The sequence below is a fragment of the Camelina sativa genome, chromosome 10 (genome assembly GCF_000633955.1).
Source record: "Camelina sativa cultivar DH55 chromosome 10, Cs, whole genome shotgun sequence".
NCBI classification, from domain to species: Eukaryota; Viridiplantae; Streptophyta; class Magnoliopsida; order Brassicales; family Brassicaceae; genus Camelina; species Camelina sativa.
Genome location: NC_025694.1, coordinates 14,763,345 through 14,785,821, shown reverse-complemented (window position 1 = coordinate 14,785,821; position 22,477 = coordinate 14,763,345). Strand labels below are relative to the sequence as shown.

General features: G+C 33.9%; 6 protein-coding genes and 1 long non-coding RNA gene across 8 annotated transcripts; 4 read left to right on the top strand and 3 right to left on the bottom strand.

The window, feature by feature from the left end:
- LOC104718973 (transcription termination factor MTERF5, chloroplastic) lies at positions 220 to 2,482 on the top strand. Of its 2 annotated transcripts, none has more exons than XM_010436802.2 (5): positions 220 to 372; positions 636 to 718; positions 809 to 858; positions 960 to 1,178; positions 1,294 to 2,482. In XM_010436802.2, exons 2-5 carry the CDS (start codon positions 648 to 650, stop codon positions 2,433 to 2,435), a joined length of 1,482 nt encoding a protein of 493 aa, XP_010435104.1. In that variant the 5' UTR covers positions 220 to 372; positions 636 to 647; the 3' UTR covers positions 2,436 to 2,482. The 2 variants fall into 2 exon arrangements, with proteins under 2 accessions (XP_010435104.1, XP_010435103.1); XM_010436801.2 differs by having other exon boundaries at positions 221 to 372; positions 584 to 718.
- LOC104718972 (probable disease resistance protein At4g14610) lies at positions 2,600 to 5,345 on the bottom strand. Its single transcript, XM_010436800.1, has one exon. The coding sequence runs from the start codon at positions 5,310 to 5,312 to the stop codon at positions 2,658 to 2,660; it is 2,655 nt and encodes an 884-aa protein (XP_010435102.1). The 5' UTR covers positions 5,313 to 5,345; the 3' UTR covers positions 2,600 to 2,657.
- LOC104718970 lies at positions 5,506 to 6,941 on the top strand. The gene is made up of 2 exons (XM_019230979.1): positions 5,506 to 5,734; positions 6,613 to 6,941. The coding sequence occupies exons 1-2, from the start codon at positions 5,606 to 5,608 to the stop codon at positions 6,712 to 6,714; spliced, it is 231 nt and encodes a 76-aa protein (XP_019086524.1). The 5' UTR covers positions 5,506 to 5,605; the 3' UTR covers positions 6,715 to 6,941.
- On the bottom strand, positions 12,503 to 13,761 carry LOC104718969. Its single transcript, XR_756484.2, has 2 exons — positions 13,266 to 13,761; positions 12,503 to 13,063 (listed from the first exon to the last, which is right to left on the bottom strand). It is a non-coding gene; the product is annotated as an uncharacterized LOC104718969 (long non-coding RNA).
- LOC104718968 lies at positions 15,736 to 17,487 on the bottom strand. Its single transcript, XM_010436799.2, has 3 exons — positions 16,845 to 17,487; positions 16,558 to 16,747; positions 15,736 to 16,479 (listed from the first exon to the last, which is right to left on the bottom strand). Exons 1-3 carry the CDS (start codon positions 17,214 to 17,216, stop codon positions 15,974 to 15,976), a joined length of 1,068 nt encoding a protein of 355 aa, XP_010435101.1. The 5' UTR covers positions 17,217 to 17,487; the 3' UTR covers positions 15,736 to 15,973.
- LOC104718967 lies at positions 19,183 to 20,414 on the top strand. The gene is made up of 5 exons (XM_019230734.1): positions 19,183 to 19,231; positions 19,369 to 19,650; positions 19,757 to 19,990; positions 20,073 to 20,248; positions 20,349 to 20,414. Exons 2-5 carry the CDS (start codon positions 19,392 to 19,394, stop codon positions 20,412 to 20,414), a joined length of 735 nt encoding a protein of 244 aa, XP_019086279.1. The 5' UTR covers positions 19,183 to 19,231; positions 19,369 to 19,391.
- LOC109124984 lies at positions 20,709 to 21,568 on the top strand. The gene is made up of 3 exons (XM_019230733.1): positions 20,709 to 20,958; positions 21,058 to 21,291; positions 21,396 to 21,568. The coding sequence occupies exons 1-3, from the start codon at positions 20,709 to 20,711 to the stop codon at positions 21,566 to 21,568; spliced, it is 657 nt and encodes a 218-aa protein (XP_019086278.1).

The following is a 22,477-nucleotide window of genomic DNA, read 5'->3' as shown; positions in this document are numbered from 1 at the left end:
ATCTCAAGTTTAAAAGGTCATCAAGAGATTGTACAAACCGGAGGTTCACAACTAAAGTAAAAAATATAGAATTGAACACAGCTTTTAGTTTTGTTTTGACAGTCGTAAACAATATCTTTAGTCGATAAACCAATCAAAATCCTAGTATATGATGTTGACTTATGTAGGCCCAATGGGCCTTGCAAAAGTTACGAAATCTCCACGACCAATTGGAAGTTATTACCCTCGTCGTCTCCTCCAATCATGTCGTCGTTTCAAAATCCCAGTTTCTCACTGAAGAAGCAAGAAGCTCTTGCTGGGGGGAGTTCAAGTTGATTACTCCTCAATCGATTGTAATTTCCTCGGGAAACTCCATCCACAATTCGCAACGAGGTCAGTCGTTAATTTGATTTCGATTCCTCTCTCTGCCACAATTATGTTTCCCTTCCTCTGCTAATTTTAATTTTACCATTATCTGCTTCGCATCAAATCCCTAGGCTTTAAGAATTTGCAATTTAGTACTGTTTCGTAACTTTAAATTTTGTTGATTCTTGATTCCTATGCGTTAATTTGATTCAATTGATTCACCTTCCATGCTCAACAGGTGTATTGAAAAGTTTGTGTTTTTAATTCTTTGGTTTTACCAACTCCATTAGCAAGGAACAAGAATGCAAAGTCTTAGTCAACTTGGACCTTCGGAGATTTTCCTAGTAGCTCGAAGAGATCAACCCAGTACGAGGTTAGTTATTTCTGTGTTTTCTTCTACTTAATCTGGCTCGATACATCTGTACTGCAGTAACATTTCTGATTGATTCTACAAATTTTACAGAGCACAGCTTTGGTTTACGGGAAGACTCTCTTTTCGACAAGTAACAAATGGTGAGTGAATCAAAATGATGATACATTGAAGGAAGTGAATATATCTTCCTTTTACGAGTTTTTATACAACCGGGTTTCATAATGATGGTTGTTTTCTTTAGGGGTTCGTTTAAAGAATAGAGTAGAGTTTAGTCCAAGACCTGTGCCTCCAAATCTGATTGCAGCAGAGAAAGAAGAAGCTAAAGCTGTTTTAACTCTATTCTTCAAGAAGCAAGGTCTTAGCAACAGTCTCTCCTCTCGGTTAATCAACAAGTCTGATCAATTCATTGACCATTTAGTCTCCAGGCTTCACTCTGTTCATAAAGCCAGATACCTCGTAGGTTCGATCTTTCTTCTTTTTAAAACATTTTTTACTATGTAATGATAAAGAAATGAATAGAGCTTGACCTTGAACTTTAAAAGTTTGATTTATTTGATTGTTTTTAATTGTAACAGGAAGAGAGCTAACTACTCTTGAGATCCGAGACTCTCTTGAACCTTACCTAGAACAACTTCATGAAGAACACGGTAATCTTCTCTCTGACCTTGTTGTGAGCTACCCAGATCCACCAGCTGAACCTAGACCTCTTGCCTCATCTCCAGTTCCGGTCTTACAACCTCGTGGTGACCCAGATTCTGCTGCAGACAGTCGGAAAATCAGAGCCGTGTCTCGTGTCAGTGAACTTGATCAAGAAGGTGCATTACGTCCTCAGACTCTTTACCTTCTTGACCTCGGTTTAAACCTAGAGGAGATCAAAACGATCACTCGCAAGTTCGCTGCTTTTCCTTATTACAGCCTCGATGGAAAAATCAAACCTGTCGTTGAGTTCCTTCTAGACCTTGGAATCCCTAAATCAGATATCCCCACAATCCTATGCAAACGCCCACAGATATGCGGAATCAGCCTAACCGATAACCTCAAACCGACAATGGTCTTTCTCGAGACACTTGGCATTGATAAGACTCGATGGGCAAAGATTATTTCCCGTTTCCCAGCAATCCTCACTTACAGCCGCCAGAAACTTACTTCAACTGTCGACTTCTTAACGCAAGCTGGTCTCACAGAAGAACAGATTGGGAAGATCCTAACACGATGTCCTAACATCATGAGTTACAGTGTAGAAGACAAGCTCCGTCCAACTATGGAGTACTTTAGATCGCTTAACGTGGATGTTGCGGTTCTCCTTCATCGATGTCCTCAAACGTTTGGATTAAGCATAGAGTCGAATTTGAAGCCAGTAACAGAGTTCTTCCTTGAAAACGGTTATAGTTTAGATGAGATAGGGATTATGATCTCAAGATATGGAGCTTTGTACACATTCAGCTTGAAAGAGAATCTGATGCCGAAATGGGATTACTTTCAGACAATGGATTATCAAAACTCAGAGCTCGTGAAGTTCCCGCAGTTTTTTGGGTACAGTTTACGAGAGAGGATCAAGCCGAGATATGAGCTGGTGAAGAGAAGTGGAGTGAGACTGCTGTTGAACCAGGTTTTGTCGCTGTCGGGAGTAGAGTTCGAGAAACTCGTTAAGAAGAAGATGATGAAACTTGTGTCTGTTAACAACATTGCTGAACAAAGTAGTGGTGATTTGTTGTGAATTTTCTAGTTTGGAGTAATTAATTTTGCAGGAGCATATTTGCTGAAGTTCCATGTGAGTTGAGAAACAAATATAGGCAATGCCCCGATCTTAATCTTGCCAATTTGGATGTAAGCAATTTATGTGTGCAATCGTGGTCATATAAGTAAAAGCGGATGAACACTTTGAAACATAACAAAGATAAAAGGGAGGTTGAAGAAAGAGAAGTTCATGACTTATCAGTTACCACGGTCTGGAGGTAGCCAAGAAACGGAGTTTAGTGGCGTTGTCTTCCCATTCAACACCTTCCAACCATTTGGTTTCTCCGTATTTTACAACAAGTTCTACTCCCGCATTTCCACTTTCGGAATCCAATGGAAGCTTTTTCAGTTTTGGACAATGTTCTTGTACGACGAGGTCACTCAGACGTGGAAAAGACAGAGGTGACCAGTAGATGCTCTTTAGCTTTGGTAAATCAGACAAGCTAAGACATTCTAGTTTTTGAAAAGGAATGATGATACTTCCATTCTCATCTGTAACACCTGCAGCTTTTTCTTCACTTATTATATCTTCAAGTTGTTCTGCGAAACGAACGTCAAGATAAGTAAGGTTTGGAGCAAACAATAGCCATGTCAAATCCTTTAGACCATCGCATTGTCCTATAACGACTTTGTAGAGGCTAGAAAAATATGATGATGCTCTTCTCTCGATCTTTATCTCCTTCATTCCACACTTCCATATGCCAATGCGACGTACATTATCCATGGTTGGAAAAGTCAAGATTTGAAATGGTTCTTCCTCAACCTCTATAAGCTCTACATATAGAATAGATTTCGCCAATCTCTGAGAGCATAACAAATGTTCCAAAACCAAACTTGAGAAGATATCAATGGTTAGAACTTCTATATGTTGTAAGAGTTGTAGCTCCTTCGCTGAGTTCACATCAAGAGCCTTTTTGGATTTTTGTAGTCTCAGTGTCCTCAAACTCAACAACTTAGACACTCCGGAAATACTCTCCAATCTCTTCATGGACTCCAAATTAAGATGTACTAGCTTTTTCAACTCTTGTAAACCAACAGGCAACCGCTCGATGTTTGTATATGACAAGTCAAGATATCGCAAGGAGACCAACTCTGATATTTGCTTTGGTAATCCAACGAGACTACTACTCCATGATAAATCCAAGACGACAAGGTTAGGCATAAATCGAAAGAATTCTCCGGAAATATTTACCAATTCGTGGTTTTTTTGGAGGAGGAGAGTTGTAAGTTGAGGACATGTAGGACAACCCAATATCTTTTCAAGCTCATTTTTCATCAGTGACATCCTTCTCACAGCTCTCCAGTTCTTCACTTCGGGTACTGCATGTAATCCAACACCGGCTCGCACAATGCATTGATCTTTGTGCTTTCCAAGATCAGATGATATCCATAAAGCCATCTCACGGACCACATCATGCATTTTCACTTCCACTTTCTTCCACCCTTCCTCCAACAATAAACATGTGCGGACAAGAGTACCGATGATCTCATAGCCTTCGTTTACCGCTCTCTCTTTACCGTCTTTGGCATCTATAAATCCTTCACATATCCAATAGTCTATTAGCTCCTCTTTTTTTATCTCATAATCTTCAGGAAATAAAGAGCAATATAGGAAACATGATTTGACATGCTCCCTGTTTAAATTATCATAGCTATACTTCAAAATGGGAAGAATCTCATCTTCCATGCATGAAAACTCTATGGCTGATGAAGTTAAAACATCAATCGCGTGACGCCATTCTTGAACTGTGCTTTTGCATGCCATAGTCTCTCCGATGACATTAAGTGCCAATGGTAGACCACGACATTTTTCAGCGACTTTTTTTGCGAGTTCAGGAATGTCTGGATGGCATTTCAAAGTGTTTTCTCCTACTTTCTTTTGAAACAAGTCCCAGGCTTCTTCAGGTTCCAAACAACTAACTTTCACCGGGTCATAAACTCCCATACGCCCACACACATCTAGAGAACGAGTGGTAAATGCTATTATGCTTCCATTTTCTCTGCTTGGATATGGTACTCCAACCGATTCGAAGTTCACTTTCTCCCATATATCATCCAACAATAAAACAAATTTCTGTCTCCTAAGGACATTGTGTATGTCTACGGCTCTCTTGTGTTGGGTTTTCTTGTCCCACTCCCCACCCACAAGACCAAGTCTTTTTGCAATATCATCTTGAATCCTAGAAATCTCTGGAGTTTTAGACACGACAACCCAAATCACGATATCAAATCCACCATCTTCTTGAGAAAACTTATTGTTGATTTGAGTGAGAAGCGTAGTTTTCCCAACTCCACCCATACCATACAAACCCATAATCTTGAATCCATCTTTCATCAGAGAAGTCCATACCCTTTCAAGCATTGTATTTTGACCAACAACTGTGGATTGTATAGACATCTCCTCAACTGGAGCTACTAGAACAACCTCGGTCACCACATCAAATCCTCCTTGAGAAGAGAGACTCTCAACTTCCTTCAACAGCAAGCTAACCATTTTCCCATAACGATAGCTCATTTTCAAACTTTTGGAGCAAACCCCACAAAAACACAGCCTCTGTATCTCGACCTCTTGAGTACTAAACAGATCATTGAATCGGTTATCGATAGCCGCGACATTAGTAAGCCATACCTGAACTTGAGAAAGCCTTTGACGACGCCCTGTAAACTCTTCTCTATGGACTCTTCTTTTCACATCATATTGCTCTGTCTTGAGCATTTCCATGGCTTTATGTAGTGCTGCAAGATTCTCGGGAAGGCTGTGAATATAACAACTACTACTCTTTCTAACGCATAACCATTGAGTGAACTGATCCACAATCCGATCACATGACACCGAGACCGAGATACAACCTCCCATCGCGAGAAAGAAGATTTGGATTCAAGTCCTCACGCACCGATCTTGAAAAGTCAATTTCCCACGACCACGACTTTTTAGTTATTCGTAATATTGTACAATATTAATGGGCTCATATTTAGTATAAAGCCCAAATGATTTCACAAGCCCAAATTGGCTTATTGTGCCGTTTATCATCAATCCCCCAATTTCACTCGATCGATAGATAAACCCTAAAAGCATCGATCTTGATCTCTGGGAATTGTTGTTCCAAATTGATCTCTCTCTCTCTCTCTCTCACACTATCGGGAAAGAAAATGTCATCTGTAGGAACATCGAAAGGGGTTCTGGAGATTGTAAAGTTCGGTGTCTACGTCGCAGTTCCGATCGTCCTTATGTATACATTCGCCAACAACAGCACCAATATCAAGAAATTCATGGGCAATGTAATCATCATCTCACTCTCGCTCTCGTTTTCTAATTCGCGAAATGATCATCATTGACTTCGTGGTGCTTGTGTTCTCTAATTTGGCAATAGTTTTTTTTTTTGATATAGTAAAATTGGTAACTCTTAACGCATTTGTTAAGAAACTCACAGGGCTTGAAAATAGAGTTAAGTTACTACTACTAGAGGATCTCAGAAACATGTTTCATTTGCAGAGTTGTTATCATCGTGTCGGTGATTCTGAATAAAAAAAACATTTTTGTAACTGAAGCTGTTTTTAAAACCTAGGTGATGAGAGGGCTTTCAGTTACGGATTTTGATGCTTGGTTATAAAATCAACCTTGTTAAATTGTTGTAGGAACATAGATTGATGCGTTAGCTGAATAATTAGGAATCCTGTCTCTCAACTTGGTAAACGCCATTGTTGCTTAAATCACTGTAACACCTGAGAGATATGGTTTAATCCCCTTGAATTGTCAATGATTCTTCGTCCTAGTTTTCATTTGCTTCATTCGAAGTTTCGATGGTAGTTACAGAGGTTTCCAGGTCTGACACATACAGCTAACAGTCTGCAACGTTTCATTTTCCCCAATTTGGCTAGTTTGTGAGTATCACCTGCAAGGTTTTGCTGTATAGTTAGGAAATGATAATTCTGCTATGAGTATTTGTTGTATTTGACTGTTATGAATCACTGATTGGATCTTTAAAGCATTCAGATCTGATTTGTTCCCCCTTTAATGTTCAATGGTTCTACATCATAAAGTCCTTTGACTTCATTCAGAATTTGTATAAGAAGTCGGTTTCTTTCCGGGTCTTACCAAAGCACAGTGCAATTGAGGCATTCCCTAATCTTTCAAATTTTGGCTATTTGTTGTGCAGCGTTCATATGTTGTCTATCCTGAAGAGGCACCTCGACCTCCTCCACCCGAGGAGCTAAGAGAGATGGCACGAGAGCTCGCCCGTAAGAAGAATATCTCTTGAGAGTTGTGATGAGACGGGAAGGACTAAACAGAAGAGTACGATGTTATCTGTTATAGTAAAATTGCTCAGCGTAGCAAACTGATATATAATAAGGTAATCTTTGGTTGTTGATTCCTCCTGTATAAGAAAAGCAATAATGAAGAAGAGGTGGCATTTGTTTTGTTCAAGAACCTTGGTTATATATATTGTGCATTCTACACATCAAAGGAGAAATATTTTCTAATAAATTTACTGAATCAGAGATTCATAACCACAGTCTAATTAGTGTTTTGCTTTTGGGTTATTATTATTAGACACATGTAGGACAGTTGGAGCGTAGAAGAACTTTGAAAAAAATAAGTATGTTAAATGAAACATTGATGGGCCATATTTTGGGCCTCGAAAGTTCAAAAGATGAAATTTAAAATGTTTGTTTATTGATAAAGCTTTTACATTTTGAAAATGTTATTTCGTGGAAATTTTGAATTTCTATAATGAACTTTATAATTTACTAGACAAGGGCGTGTACGGTGTACAGATTTTAAAATTGTTGAAGCAAATAAATCTTAAATCCTAAACAAATTTTTTAAAATAGAAACAAAAATATTTCATGAAGTAAATATTTTAATAATTTTAATTAGAGGAAAAAATCATATTTGTATTATAACAATTATTACAATAATCTAAAGCTAATTTATACCCGACCAAAACTTTTGCCAAATACTCATCATTACAAATATTATTATTATCAAATTTCAAGAACATTTCACAACTTCTTACAAAATATTTTACGTACAAAGAATTCATCAAAACAACATATAATTAAAAACCATATACAATTTTACTGTATGTTTTACCATTAAAAATATGCTCGTACACCCAAAATTATTTTATTGTTAAAGTATGCTCTTTATCACCACCTAAAATGTCTTTTAAATAAATCAAACAAATTTTATGTTGCTTTACTTTCATTTTGGTATAATTATAGTTCTTATAATTACTAAAATTGTTCTGTGAGATAATTTTTTTAACCATAAATTTTTTTACTCCAAAGATATTTTGGATGAACAACTGGTGAAAATTAACTACTCAGGTACAATGATTTTATGACCAATCCAATAAAAGTTTTTAATTGAGAAATTGAAAAAAAAGTTAATATAACATAATAAAATTAAAAGTTTGAAAATTATAAACAATTCAAAATAAAAACTTTATAAACAATCAAAAACATGATATATGTCATAATCACGTTAAATGATCGATGATATGTTTATTCCTCAGAAGTATCGTATTGTACCAAAATTACCAAATTACCTGGGTTTAAACGGTTTACAAATAAATCCGATAAAAAACCACATAAATCCGGTTTGAAACCAATTTTAAAACGGTTTACAGTTCTTACTTCTCAAATTTCAAAATCGCTTCTCAATTACTCGATCAAGTAGCTTGTGTTTCAGTACCGGAATCATTGACATTATCCAGAAGAGAAATCTCTAGATTTTTATAAGATACATCAACCATCGATTAATCTTCGAAATTTATAATGCTACTAACTATAGAATCACTTTTGGAACATACGTATCTCCATCCTTGATTAATTTAGCGGGCTTTATATACTTGACACATGTCATGATCTTTTTATAATAAGATTTTATGATTAGTAATTTTTTTTATTTCTTGATTTTTGTAAAAGATTTTTTCTTTTCAAATTAGAAATTTGTGTAAAATTGACAGTTGTCACGATCTAGTAAGTTAGTAACTTTTGAAATTGACATGTGTCATGATCTAGTAAGTTAGAAAGATTTTCTTCTTTTAAAATTAAAAATTTGTGTAAAATTCTGAATTATTTTTTTGTTTATCAATGTCAAAAGTTAATAAAGAAAACACATAATATAATTAGCGTACAATGAAAGACGATGTATTAGTTTGTTAATTTTCCTTTCTGATTTAGGAAATTTCTTGTTAGATATAAACATGTAGTTTTTTTGTAAATTTAATGCTATTATTTTAATTCGCTGTTTTGAAAAATAATAATTTTTGACACATGTCAACATCTGTGTCTTTTTATAATAAGATTTTATGATTAATAATTTTTTTTTATTTTTTGATTTTTTTAAAAGATTTTTCTTTTCAAATTAGAAATTTGTGTAAAATTGAAACTTATCACGATCTAGAGAGTTAGTGATTTTTGAAATTGATATGTGTCACGATCTGCTGAGTCAGATAGATTTTCTTCTTTTAAAATTAAAAATTTGTCTAAAATTGACACTTGTGACAATGTGAGGAGTTAATAATTTTTAATTGACACGTGTTATCTGGTGAGTTAGTAACTTTTAAAATTATACTTTATATAATAAGATATCATTTCTTTTAGGTTTTTAGACTTTAGTCTTTGATGTTAATAATAATCTAAATTCATTGTACTTGCATAATTTTTCTTTGATTCCGCGAATGAAAGATTCTGAATCCTTGTTTTTATATATATATATTTAATTGTCAAACTAATCTTCTTAGGGTTTCTTCTTATGGATAGATAACCTATGAATTCTTTAATGGTATCATCATCTTTACTTAGCTGTCACATGTTATTGCTTTTGCTTCTATTTCTTTAACGGGTCATAGTTTAGAGAAAGAGAAGTTCATGATGATGCTTCTCAGCTTTATATACTTATTGATTTATTTCTATATTGTTTGTTCCCTTAATCAATTCATGCAAGCTGTTCATGTTACAGTCTTTGATTATAACCCTTTCGGATAATCTAGCAAAACGTTTTAGGTAAGATAAGCCAAAATTGACTTTAATGATCTTCTCGCTAGAATATATCAAGTAGAAGAAAATGTGGGTTTTGATGCATACCTAAACAACACTGTCTTTTTGTATGTATTATATTTTATAATTTCAGAAAACTCGTATCAGTTTTAAGTAGCTTTCACATTTACTAAACACTAGTAGTAATAAAGAGTTTAAACACGTAAGTGAAAAGAAAAAGTAAAAAACAAAAGAACCAAAAGTCGTCAGAGTAACTACACACAAGTTCTGTAAAAAGTCTTTAGCCTAGAAATCTCACATCTGTTTACTTCTTGTTTCTATCTTTTTGAACTGAAAATAACAATATTTATGAAGAAAAAGTTAACCCATAGTTTATTTACCTTAAGAAGGAAAAATAAAAATAAATACTAAAAAGAAGTATGGAAGAAAAAAAGAAATCAAAAGAAGGAAGGGACCACATTTGTCACCAAATATTCGGGGTCTGATCTCAATGCGGATAAGTCTCTCTGTATTTATGTGTTCTATAAATAGAGAAACATATTTTTGTAATCTCAACAAAAAAAAAGTTCTTTATTGAAATCGACATTGTATGCATAAACTCACCTATAAATTATCTCGTAAAATATTTAATAAAGCCAAAAAAAAAAAATGTTTTGGAAGGGAATGAATGTTTCACAATATAATCCAATCAGATATTTGACGAAATGGTATAGAATTAATCATTTATCTCTAAATATTTCATTACACATTTTTCATAAACAGCTGATTGCATCTTACTGTTTAATTGTTAACCTTATTATTTTGTGGATTTAAATGAAAAAAAGAGAAATCATGTGAATAACAGAATAAGCCCATGACAATACGCCACACACAACAATCACATTCATCTTTGGCTCTTTCTGTAATTCTGATTTTTTTAGGGTCAATAATGTTAGTAAGACTTTAGGCATGTCAATGTAGATAGATATAGGTTTCTTTACCATTAGCCATTAGGTTCGTCATCTTGCAGGTTGGTCCCCAAACATTAACACGCTCTATACGTAATCCCATCTCTCTCTCTCTCTCTCTTGCCTTAAATATATACGTTTTAATCTACTCTTTTTAGTTTAAATTGACTGAACACTCTAGAATATAGTAACTATGTTTAGTTGACATAGTTTTTTATCACTGAAATTTTATGTTAGTAGAGCTTATATTTCAACATTTTGGAAAGTAACCTCCATATGTCTAACGATTAAATATTATCTCCATTAATTGTGTATATAATACTATAAGATAATTCTGATTTGCAAATCATTACATCATGCATGTGTCAAAAGAGCCAAAGATGTCCAATAAAATAATAACACTACTGTCACTAACACTATCACAAGTTGGCTGTGCGTAAATCTTTTATTCGTCTGACGACTATCTCACAAGTCACAAGGCAAAAAACTCAGGTGATAAAAAGCAAACAGACAATGAAACGAGTATCCTAACTGTTCATTCGAATGAGTGTTTTCCCTAAGCCGATGGTTTTTGCTATATATCGTAAGAATTATTATGGTCTTTATAGAGTTTTAGATTATTTTAGCTCCAGCCAAAGTATTTAGATATCCAGCGAGGGTGAACTAACTCCAAAAACCAGTCCTCAGATTGGATTTGAATCTCTATGTAACACGTAAACTATGAAGACTAAATTGACCAAAGAAACATCATCCATCGTATCTACATCTAAATGTTGTATTCCGATGCAGAAACGAAAAAATATAAACTATAAACATTTTTCAAATTCACAAAACATATATCATAATTTGGCATCCTAATTGTATCAATCACACAACTGCCAAAAAAGTTTTTTTTTTTGGTTATCAAGATTCAAAAATAATAAAAGGTATATATAGTGTCTCATAATGGATTACAATGCCCCACAACAATGATTGTGATGCCATTACATATTGGTTTGGTTTAACCGTTTTCAAATCATAACACATCTTTACGGAAACAAAGTTAGGTCCATGTAAAAAGTTGGTCTCGGCTTCGACTAAATATAAAGCAAACACACAAAAACTTCATCTTTCCATTTCAAAAGTCTAACAGAACATTACATTACGTCTTTATCGAACTAACCACTATTCTCTAATCTAGTTTTGATTTAGTCTAAAATAAGACAACTCCTCAATGTAATTAACTAAATACAATATCTGTAGAAGGAAATATATATGCCTTTAAATCGTTATAAAATAGAATTGGATCATTTTTTTTTGTCCTAATCTAAATTCAAGTTTGGATCTACCGTCTACGTTAGAACTACTCTATTTATGTATATGTAGCCAAATCCACCAAAAGATTTATTTCACTGACATACGAAATTAATCCAAAACGTCCTACAGAAAGAAAAATATATATATATATATATATATATATTTTAATAAAAGTAATTAAAAGAAAAGTAAAAAAAAAAATACAAAAGAGAATATTACACTGTTCAAGTGAACAGCTCTTAGAGCAAGATTATTGGTGGGTTCTTATAAGGGGGTTGTTAAACGCTGTTTGATTATTTTATGAATTAATTTTGTATTGTTTTGAATTTAAGAACCCATGATCTCTTAGTTAAAAAAATTTCCTCCAATGGTAGGTTCTAATTTTGAGTTTCTTATTTTTGAAAATATTGTTTTTTAAAATGTAAAAATTGTAAATAGAATATAAGTGGTATAAATGTGTAAACATTCAAGATTTTATAAAAATAGAAAATATTGCATTTAATTAAATTTTAAACATAGAAAACATAACAAAAACATTAATACATGTTACAATAGAAGTGCAATTCATAAATGAAAAAAATGCTAAATTTTAATACTGATATTACAATATGTGTATATATAACTTCTACCAAAAAGAAATATGTGTATATATAACTTCTACCAAAAAAAATATGTGTATATATAACTTAATAATACTATTGTTGTTTCACTATCATTTTTCTTCTCTTTTCCTTGAACAAAATAAATAAAAAGTAGGCGTATTCGTTTTGTTAAGATGAGCCAGGAACAAGCAAAGTGTACGTGCACAGTTTTTACTGGTATTATTCAAATCTGAAAGTAGCTTTCTCATGGAATACAACAAAAGAAACGAACAAGAACGTGCAGAAGAGGGTTGATTAAACCCCTAAAAAGTTCAGAAGCAAATTTATAAACTTCATTACACTGGTGAGTTGTTTCATATAAGCTCAGGGCCTCATGGACTCAGGCCAAAGTATATTCTTTGCTGATCCACCATTTCTGGCGAAGCAGTGTAGTAAGTCACTATGCTCATCACAAATTGTGATTCACAATAATAGCTATTAACAGACAAACATAACAGAACTAATCACACTGAATCAAAGCAGGCTTGTGCGGTAAAGCATGATAGATGATGTTGATTCGGAGACGTTAAACATGTATGGATGCATCATCATCAAACTGTAGCTGCCAAGCAATTCATTCATTAGGAACCGTAAGGACAGTACCAGACCAGTCAATCTTCCCCCAAATCTCCATTCTCCTAGAACCGCCACTACCCGCTTTACCTTCCCACAAAACCACAAGCTTTCCACCACGATTCGCCATTCTCTCCTGAAACCTGAATCATAATTCCAAAACCAAACCCTTTTTTGGTCAGAGTCAAAACATTTTCCGGAACATCAACACACTAATAAAAGTCAATAAGATAAAGTCTCCACAAAACACACATATGGTTTCATAAAATCAAGAAAGCTACAGTTTCTTAAAGTCTAAATCTTTGAATTAGAGTGAGAGAGAGAGAGATTGTGAAATCAAAAAACCTTGGAATTGGAAGCTGTAAGAGACGAAGAAGCTGGACACTCCTTGCCATTACCAGTAGGTATCGATTTCCTCTTCCTGGAGTTAGATTTGGTGGTGTGAAATCGATCAGAAACTGAATCTGGATCCAACAAAGAACTCTTGTTACTCTCCTGCGTTGTTGGTTGTGACCCAAGAACCCCAAACTCTCGATCGGATCCGAATTGGCCTGGATACAGAGGGAATCTGATTCCACCGGAGATTGGGAAATTCTCAGAGATCTGAGAATTCAGAGAAAAAGATTGAAGAGTTAACGGTGACAGGACGAGTCATTACTTCGCCTCCGTTACGCATCTCCTCCGACCGCAATCTCCTCTTCCTCAACACCCTTCGATTTCAAATACAAATCTTTGTCTTTTCGGGTTTTCAATCGCGAGAGAAAGAGAGAGAACAAAGAAATGAAATTCGATCCAAATAATTTTTTTTTTTCTCTTCTTTATTTTTTGGTTTGGCCAATAGAATACTGACACTTTTCGTCTCTTACATTTTTTTCCGTATACTATATAAGAGGCTCCCTTATATTTTTTTTTTCTTTTCTTCTGATTATTTTTTTTACAACAAAATACTAAGATATCCTCTATACACTCCAAAATGATGCCACAGAGACCATTTCTTTCTTCTCGAATGATGCCGGCATCGGAACAAAAAATAATTAAAATATAAATTCTGATTACCACTTTATTATCATCTTTACTAGTATACTAAGGAATAACCCGTACTATCTATGACATAAATTGATTTAAAGAAAATTATTATCCTAAACCAATATTTGTTTGTATTGCACATAATATGTAAATAAAGTTTTTTATTAATTTATTCAAATATGCACTTTTCATATAAAAGTATGTTTTACCCATGAAATCTTTGAATGTATAAGAGATTTTATGATAGAGAAAATATTGATAAAATGTTACTATTTATTGCAAGATGTCTTTCGTGTGGTTTAAAAATCAAATTCATATCTCTTATGTTTTATTTTGTAATCATAACAATTTTGCATGTTTCTTATGTAACATAACAACATATACTAAAGTACTCGATAGTTTAATTCAAAAAAAATTATTATATGTTAGTAAAAATCGGATTCTAAACTAAATTTTCTGACGATAATCTAATTTATTGATTTAATATTTTTGATTAGGCTATTTAAATCTTTTGATTTAGTCGATTTGTTAATATGACAGATTATTACCAAAAAAAACATTATGATAAATTAATGAAATTCCAAAATCAACGTATTAGTGTAAGAATACATTTCACCCATGATATATGTGAATGTGGTAAAAACAATATTTATAAAATGTTACAATTTATGGCAATATATATTTTAGTGTGCTTTAAAAATCAAATTTATATTTATGGTTAATTGATTAACTATAACAATTTTGCATAATCTAATAATCACTCATTTTAAATATATTATGATTTTTTTTTGGATACTAAGTTTATGTCTAATGATAAGGGTTATTGTTCCATTCCTTTTTAATAGCACATAGATTAATGTACAATTAGAATATATATTTCTATTCAGTTATCAATATTTCCATTTTTAATAAAAATGACACTAAATGTTGAGATTAATTAGTTTCCATACTTAGATATATATAAAAAATCACATTTCATGATATCCCCTAATTTGTTGTCATTTTATATTTAATTATGAATATATAGAAATATATATTTATTGGGAATAAGTTTCTTTTAATGAGTTGGAAATAATTCAGGAGTACTATACTTCTTTTTATAATCAATTATAATAACTATTGAAAGATTGTTATTTAAATTATTATGGTAATAATACTAACATAAAAAATAACATTTTGTTTTTATATGATTTTGTTAATAAGTTATATGTTTAAGAAGTTATATATTCTTTATTTTTATTAACTTTATTTAATTGATATGTTTTTATAGCATTTTTAGAATATTTTACTTATATTGATTTTAAGAAATATAAAATATTGATTTCTTAAAATCAATATAACTTTGACTTGTATATTTGTAAGTAAAGTTTAGTGAATTTTGCCATAAAATAGTATGTAGTTATTTAATTATATTTAATGTGTGAGAAATGATGACATATCTGATTATTATTCAGTTAATTGTTTTTTAAAATATAATGGCATGTTAATATAATTAGGTAGAAAATTTAAAAGTATTTTGCTAAAAGATATATCGAACTTTTTGGCCGCGACACATTAGTTTTCTCAATAGTGTGCTTCTTTATTAATATATATTATTAATAAGAAATATTAAATTTTCTGACTTCCATAAATACGCTGTGGTAAATTTAAAGTTTAAGGTGATTAATAGAAAAACATGAGAAGTTTAAAGTTGTCATAAATCTTCTGTTCCTTTTGCGCCAACATATTTTTAAACAGAAGTCGAGTACAAATTTCAAGAAAAGTAATTAATAACCAAAAAAAACCTTCATTGCAAATTTTTCTTTTACTAAGATTAGACTATTACCAGGGTAATAATACGTCTCTGTTACTTTTACTGTTTTACATACCAAAACAGAAGTAGAAGTAATAGTAAGAGTAACTACTGTTATATTTTTGGGTAAAAATATTGGATAAAATGTTATATTTTTGTTTTTTTTCTTCTGCAAATTCTTGTTTGTTTAGATCAAAAATTAGAAAAAATTAGAAAATTTTCAAAAAAAAATCTTTTAGGGTTTATCTTTGAACAGTAAAGCTAATCCCGTGACAACATTTGCTTCTCTCTTCACCAGCTCTGCCACGTCATCATCATCATCATCTGTAATCATAGTCAAAGACGAAGACTTCAACGGCGGCGGCGACAAGAGTTTCTCCTCGAAAACCAGCAGCTCCGGTTCAGCTACGGCGGACGCGTCAGAAGTAACCGGCGACGGATCCTCGCCGTCGGAGGAGTTGTTTCGAGTATAGGAAGATAGCCATTTAGCTCTCATGTAATCAGCTTTCCTCCATGGCGGGAAATGCATACCTTTCTTCTTCAAGCTCTGTTTCGCCGCTTCAGACACCATTGACACGATCTGACGAATCCGATTAGATTTTCCGACGAATATCAAAGGCAGAGATTGAAGCAACGCCTTGTAACCACTCGTCTGCCGTGCGATCTCGAACTCCGATCTAAAATCAACGTCGATTAGAATCCTTTCTCCGTTCACTATCACATCTATGTACTCATACTCACCTGAAACAAATCATTAATTAGATTAAATAACATAAAAAAATCGAAGGTTGAAGAAGAAATCGGTTAAGGAGATTGTACCGGCCGGTTTAGAGCGAGATTTATCCCATTTGGATTTACAAATCGAAGAATCGTAACCGAGAGATGAGAGTTCAACAACAACAATCTTTCTCAATTCGTCTTTACGTTTGATTGATTTGTTCTTCTCTATAACCTTCACAGCTTCGTTTAACAGAGTCTTCTCAACAACGCTCGCGCATGGAATCAAGCTCTGTATAAATCAAATCAATACAGAGACTATGATGAACAGAACAAAGAGAGAGAGAGAGAGAGAAGTTTTGAGTTTTTTTTTATAATTATTATCATACCTTGAAATGGTCATAAGCGTCGCTGAATGAATCGACGAAACCATCATCGAACAAATCGAATTCGTCGTCAGAGCTATCGTTGTAATTGTTCCCGTTGAAGCAATTACAACGATGATTATTACGTCCGTTCTTAGTTTGCTTCTCGTTGTTCTCTTCCATGTAGCTTTGAACCATCTTAGCTAAGCTTGGCTCGAACTCTGTTCCATCGATTAGTAGTGATTTATCTGAGTTTGAGCTTCTTGTGAACGGTCGATCTAGTAGACGCTTGAGACGTGACTTGAGTACTGGTTTGCTTGGTGATTCAACTCGAGAAACGTCTCTGTTCGCCGGAGAATCGTTGTTAATCGGTTGAATCTTCATCGGAAATGGCATTATCTATCTCAAAATCAATTCGAATTTTCTCCAGATTTGGGGGAAAAGAGTCAAAAAACAAAAAAACTAAGAAGATCGGAGTTTTTAGTTAACGCCGACGATTTTCAAGGAAAACATGACGACGATTGTCGGAAACAGCGTTACTAGAAATGGAAACAGAGGAAAAAGTAACCGGAGTATTCATTTTCCCGGCGATTGCAACTTGCAAGAGAAGTTTTGTTTTGTTTTTTTTGGTTTTGGGGAAAGAAAAAAAAAAAGATCGGTTGATTTTATAGATGCAGAAGAGAGATGAGAGAGACGAAGCAGCTGAAGAGGGCAAAGAAGAAGAAAGCTGACTAGACGTGATGATGCCACGTCATATATTATTACTACGTGATAATATTATTTATGGTTCGTAATAATTATTACGTGGTAGATTTAAAATTACAGTTTAATTCTTCTTTAGTAGTGGGACGGTGTGGTTTTGTTTTTTTACTGGTGTATTGTTAGTAGTAATTGTGGGAGATTCTTCTTTTGGGCAAAAAAACTGCCAGTTAAAATTATTTGTAATGATGAAAAATATATTTACTGTTTTGTCCTCTCTCTCTATCTGTCCCATAGCTCCCACTACTGTAGCGTGGAAGATCGGGCATATCTTCCTCTCTCAGTAATCATCGGGATTTATTTTTATTTTTATTTTTATTTATATTTTTCTTGTCGTAATTAAAAAAGGTTTAATTATGTTATTAAAAAAAAGTTAAAAATGTTGTCACATTGCAGGGAGACTAGTTGACGTTGCGCTAATAAGAGTGCACCACGTAGCGAGAAGTTTGATACTGTATTTTTTTACTCCGTTGTTGAACTTGAATTGTATGACTCCCACATCAAACCCGATCATTTTAGTGAAAGAGACTATTTTGTACATTTTTTTAACTAATCCCCATTACTACAATAACTGACGATATATTACTATATATATATATATCTACTTAATTTTAGTATTTGTATGGTTTTTTTGGTGATGGTTTCTTCATTTTATAGATTGATTGATGAGATTTTTCTTCCAATCCATTATATGGCTTATTATCATTTATTGAAGTGAAAAAATATTTAAGCTTTAAAAGTTCAGTTCTACGCCATCATTATTTTATATGATAAATCAACGATAAGTATAGTTTTTTATTTATTTAGATATTTCTTTCTTAATTGGGATTATTTTTCATAATGTCATTTTTTAGCTCACCATAATTTTTAAATTTGTTATTTTCCCGAAAGTCTGTTAAATTGGCATTTTTACCACTTAAAAGTTTAAACTAAACATTTGGAAATCTTCTTCATAAAGTACATACTTAATGAAAAATACTATACCCTACATGAAGATAGAACCAAATCAACCCAAACATCATTGCCTTGAATGTTTATAGTTTTTGTAATGGTTTTTGGTTTTTTTTTTTGAGAATCTATTTTTTATCCATTCAAGATTTTGTAAAAATGGTTTTCCTAAAATTTAGGGCATCTGGTTTTTGGAAGATTTTAACAATTTTCAATAGTACTTTAAAAACCATCTTATTTGAGTTTTTCACTTTTCTTATAAAAAATTTAAGTGACTTTTTCTAAATTTTTAATTTGTTATTTCTTTTATTTTTGTAAAATCCAAAACCCAAAAACTAAAATCTAAAATCCAAAAACCAAAACTATAATCTAAAAACTATTTTAAAACTACCAACCATTCATGTGTATAATTATGTTTTTGGACATAAAAGAAATTGGCAAATTTAAAAGATTTTAAGAATTATGACAAAATATACAAATCCACCAAAAAAGTTATTTTCTCATAATTGATTCTCTCATTAAAATGTAGCTCACAAAAGTTTTTTTTTAACACATTCCAAGGATTTGTCGGATCCGTAACTAATGGGCCACGAATATTCGGGCCATATATAAACCAACTCTGTCAACATTTATATTCAGTACTCCACCGCTGGAAACCATCGTTCCTCTCTCTCTTCCACCGCTCCATCGTTCTTTCTATCGAGGTAGGTGATTTCCAACTAACCGTCTCAATCTCTAGTTATCTCATAATGTTTGATAGGAGAAGTTTTAAGTTCTAGATTAGAGAGACCTAACTGTCTGCGATTTTGTTTTGAGTCTAATGATTTGATATTTTTTTTAGGTTGTACGATAACTAAATACGAGATGGTGCACAACATGGCGATGCAGGAGGAGGAGGAGGTGAAAACGTTGGTGTGGTGGAACATTAACACCTGTCCGATTCCTCCTGGTTATGATCCCCGTCAAGTCGGTCCGAGAATAGTATCCGCTTTGAAGAATTCTAAAGTCTCTGGTCCTGTCACCATAACCGCCATCGGCAGACTAACGCACAACCCTAACGCCCCTGACGATGATGTCTTGCGAGACCTGTCTTCCTCTGGAGTTGTTCTTATACATGTGAATGGTTAATCTTCTTCTTATCTCTTTCTATTTAAGTTTTTAGTACCTTTTTTTCCATTTACACTAGGGCTTCGATATTAAACACGTTGCTTTTTTATTTACTGTAACAGAAGTTCAATCGGATTTGTTTGACTGGATGGAGAGGAATCCACCTCCGGCTAATATATTGCTCATATCTGGTCCTACGGAACTGGAAAGCCTAGCTCATACTATTTATGGGCTAGATAGTGAGGGATACACAGTTTTTCTGGCATATTCTCAACGTCGCCCAGCATCAGACTGGCTCTGGAAGAGCTTTTTTTCTGGGGTTTACAAAGAGTGGCTCTGGACAAGCTTACTAACAGGTGTTTTTCCATTCCATACCCTCTCTCACACACGGCTTTGAGCTTTACTGTTTCTGAACTAGTTTTGTGTGTTTTCCAACAGCTGATATGGATTCAGGGTCTGCGGTTTGTCAACAGTTGACAACCAGACTTGTCCTTCCCAGCAACAACTGCAGTGAAGCAGGTGAATCTCCCTGGTTTTGCTCATTTTGCTTTTTTGCTGCCCAAAGCTTTGAAGATTTCACTACTCATCTCAAGAGTGAAGAACATAGAAATAATGTAAGCATCATCTCTGCTTCTCAAAATACTCGTATCCCTCAAGTTTCCCTTTCTCACTTTTATGAAAATTTCTCTGATGTACATTTGGTTGGTCAAGCAGGATCCGGACTTGCTGAAAATGGTGGACTTGGTTGAAATGGTGGATGTGGTGAAGCTACCCAATTAAAGGCAAGTTTACATTCATATTTTTTAGAATCTGGAACCCACAATTGCCTCAAGTTCCCCTTTATCACTTGAATGAAATACATCTGATCTCCACTTTATGTAATGTATATTTGGTTGTCAAGCAGCCGGCTTTGGACTACTCGGAGTTTGGTGCTCCAGAACATAGCCCTGAAATGGTGGATACGGTGAAGCTTAACCAATTACAGGCAAGTTGAGGTTTCTAGTTTTTAGAATTTAGGTGAATCTGAAACCTACAATTAGCCTTCACAATAAATAAATACACGAGATTAATGCAATGCAGGGAGTGGAAGAGGAGGAGGAAGAGAAAACATTGGTGTGGTGGGACATAAGCAGCTGTCCGATTCCCACTGGTTATGATCCTTGTCTGGTCGGTCCGAGAATAGTTTCCGCCTGGAGGAGTTATCGTATGTCTGGTCCAATCACCATAACTGCCATTGGCAGACTCACACACCACCCTAATGCCCCTGACAACGACGTCTTGCGAAAGCTCTCTTCCAGTGGAATTTCTCTTATACACGCCAATGGTTAGCCTTCTTTACTTTGATCTCTGTCTCTTAGTTTTATATCTTTTTCTATAAACTACGGTTTCGATTAAACGTTGATTTTTTTCATTACTGATGCAGAGCTTCAATCCGATTTGTTTGACTGGGTCGAGTTGAACCCACCACCGGCTAATATATTACTCATATCTGGTCCTAAGGAACTAGAATCCTTAGCTCGTACTCTTTATCGCCTAGATAGTGAGGGATACACAATTTTTCTGGCATATCCTCAACGCGAACCAGCTCCAGCCTGGCTCTGGAAAAGCTTTCTGTCTGGTGTTTATAAAGAGTGGCTCTGGACAAGCTTACTAACAGGTGTTTTTTCTTTACCCTCTCTCACGCAGCTTTGAAATATATAGATTAACCAGCAAAGCTGTTTCTTAACTAGTTACTTTTCTTTCTTCATTTTCCCCACACAGATGAAATGGGTTCATGCTCGGAGGATGAGGACAAGTGCAGTCAAACGGGTGAATCTCCCACATGGTCTTGCACACTATGCGCTTTTTCTGCCCAAAGCTTCGAAGATTTCACCACGCATCTCAAGAGTAAACAACATGCACATGCTGTAAGCATCATTTATCAATACATTTAGATACAGCATGATTTTTTTATTTTTTATTTACTGACTTCGGTTGATGCTATAACACTGAAGGAAAACTTCAATTAGAGGGAGATTGAAGAAGACTTTGACGTAGAGGTGGACACGGAGTACTGTGAACTAGAACAAGAAGAAGAGGCGTGGAGCCGAGTCATTTAATTTTTTTGAGAAATGACAATTTTCCAATCTCTTTTCAAACATGCTATGCTCCTACTAATTTTTTGTCGTTTCAGAAATGTTTTTGGTAGCTTACCCACATTTTAGCTAAACTAAAATATCTTAGAAGAAGTCAACTGCCACATCAGCTATTACATCTTTTGGTTAAGCATATAACATTATATTATGACTCATAATTTATGAGTTACCACGTCACATACTTCAATCTCGGTTTTTTTTTTTCCCATAAGTGTTACCATTTTATATATAACAAAGTGTTGCAAGTGTTAAAACAGTGGAAACTTCCACTTATAGAGCTCTGCAGACTTTCTAAACTTTCAACCATAGATTAGATCAAACAGATCCCACTAATCTATTTTTCTAAACTACAAAAGTACAAGCCATTCCAAACTTTTACTTCTGATTTAAAGATAAACTAAGAGTTAACACCATATTGCTCATCTTGGATATGCACTTACCAAAAAGATTTCAGACCATATCCACTTATTCAAGACCTTGGCTGCATTCATTGAACCTAAGCAACATTTCCAAAAAATTGTTGACAGAATCAGTAGAGTGTCAAAGCTTTAACGTTTCTTTGGAGGTTTCAGAATCCCTCCCTCATTATGCTCATGAACCTTTTGCTTTTGCTTCCTTCGTTCTTCCTCATTCTTATCAACTGCTGAGATTTTGCGCGTTAAATCCTCTTCCATTTCATAATTCTTACCAGATTCATCTTCATCATGT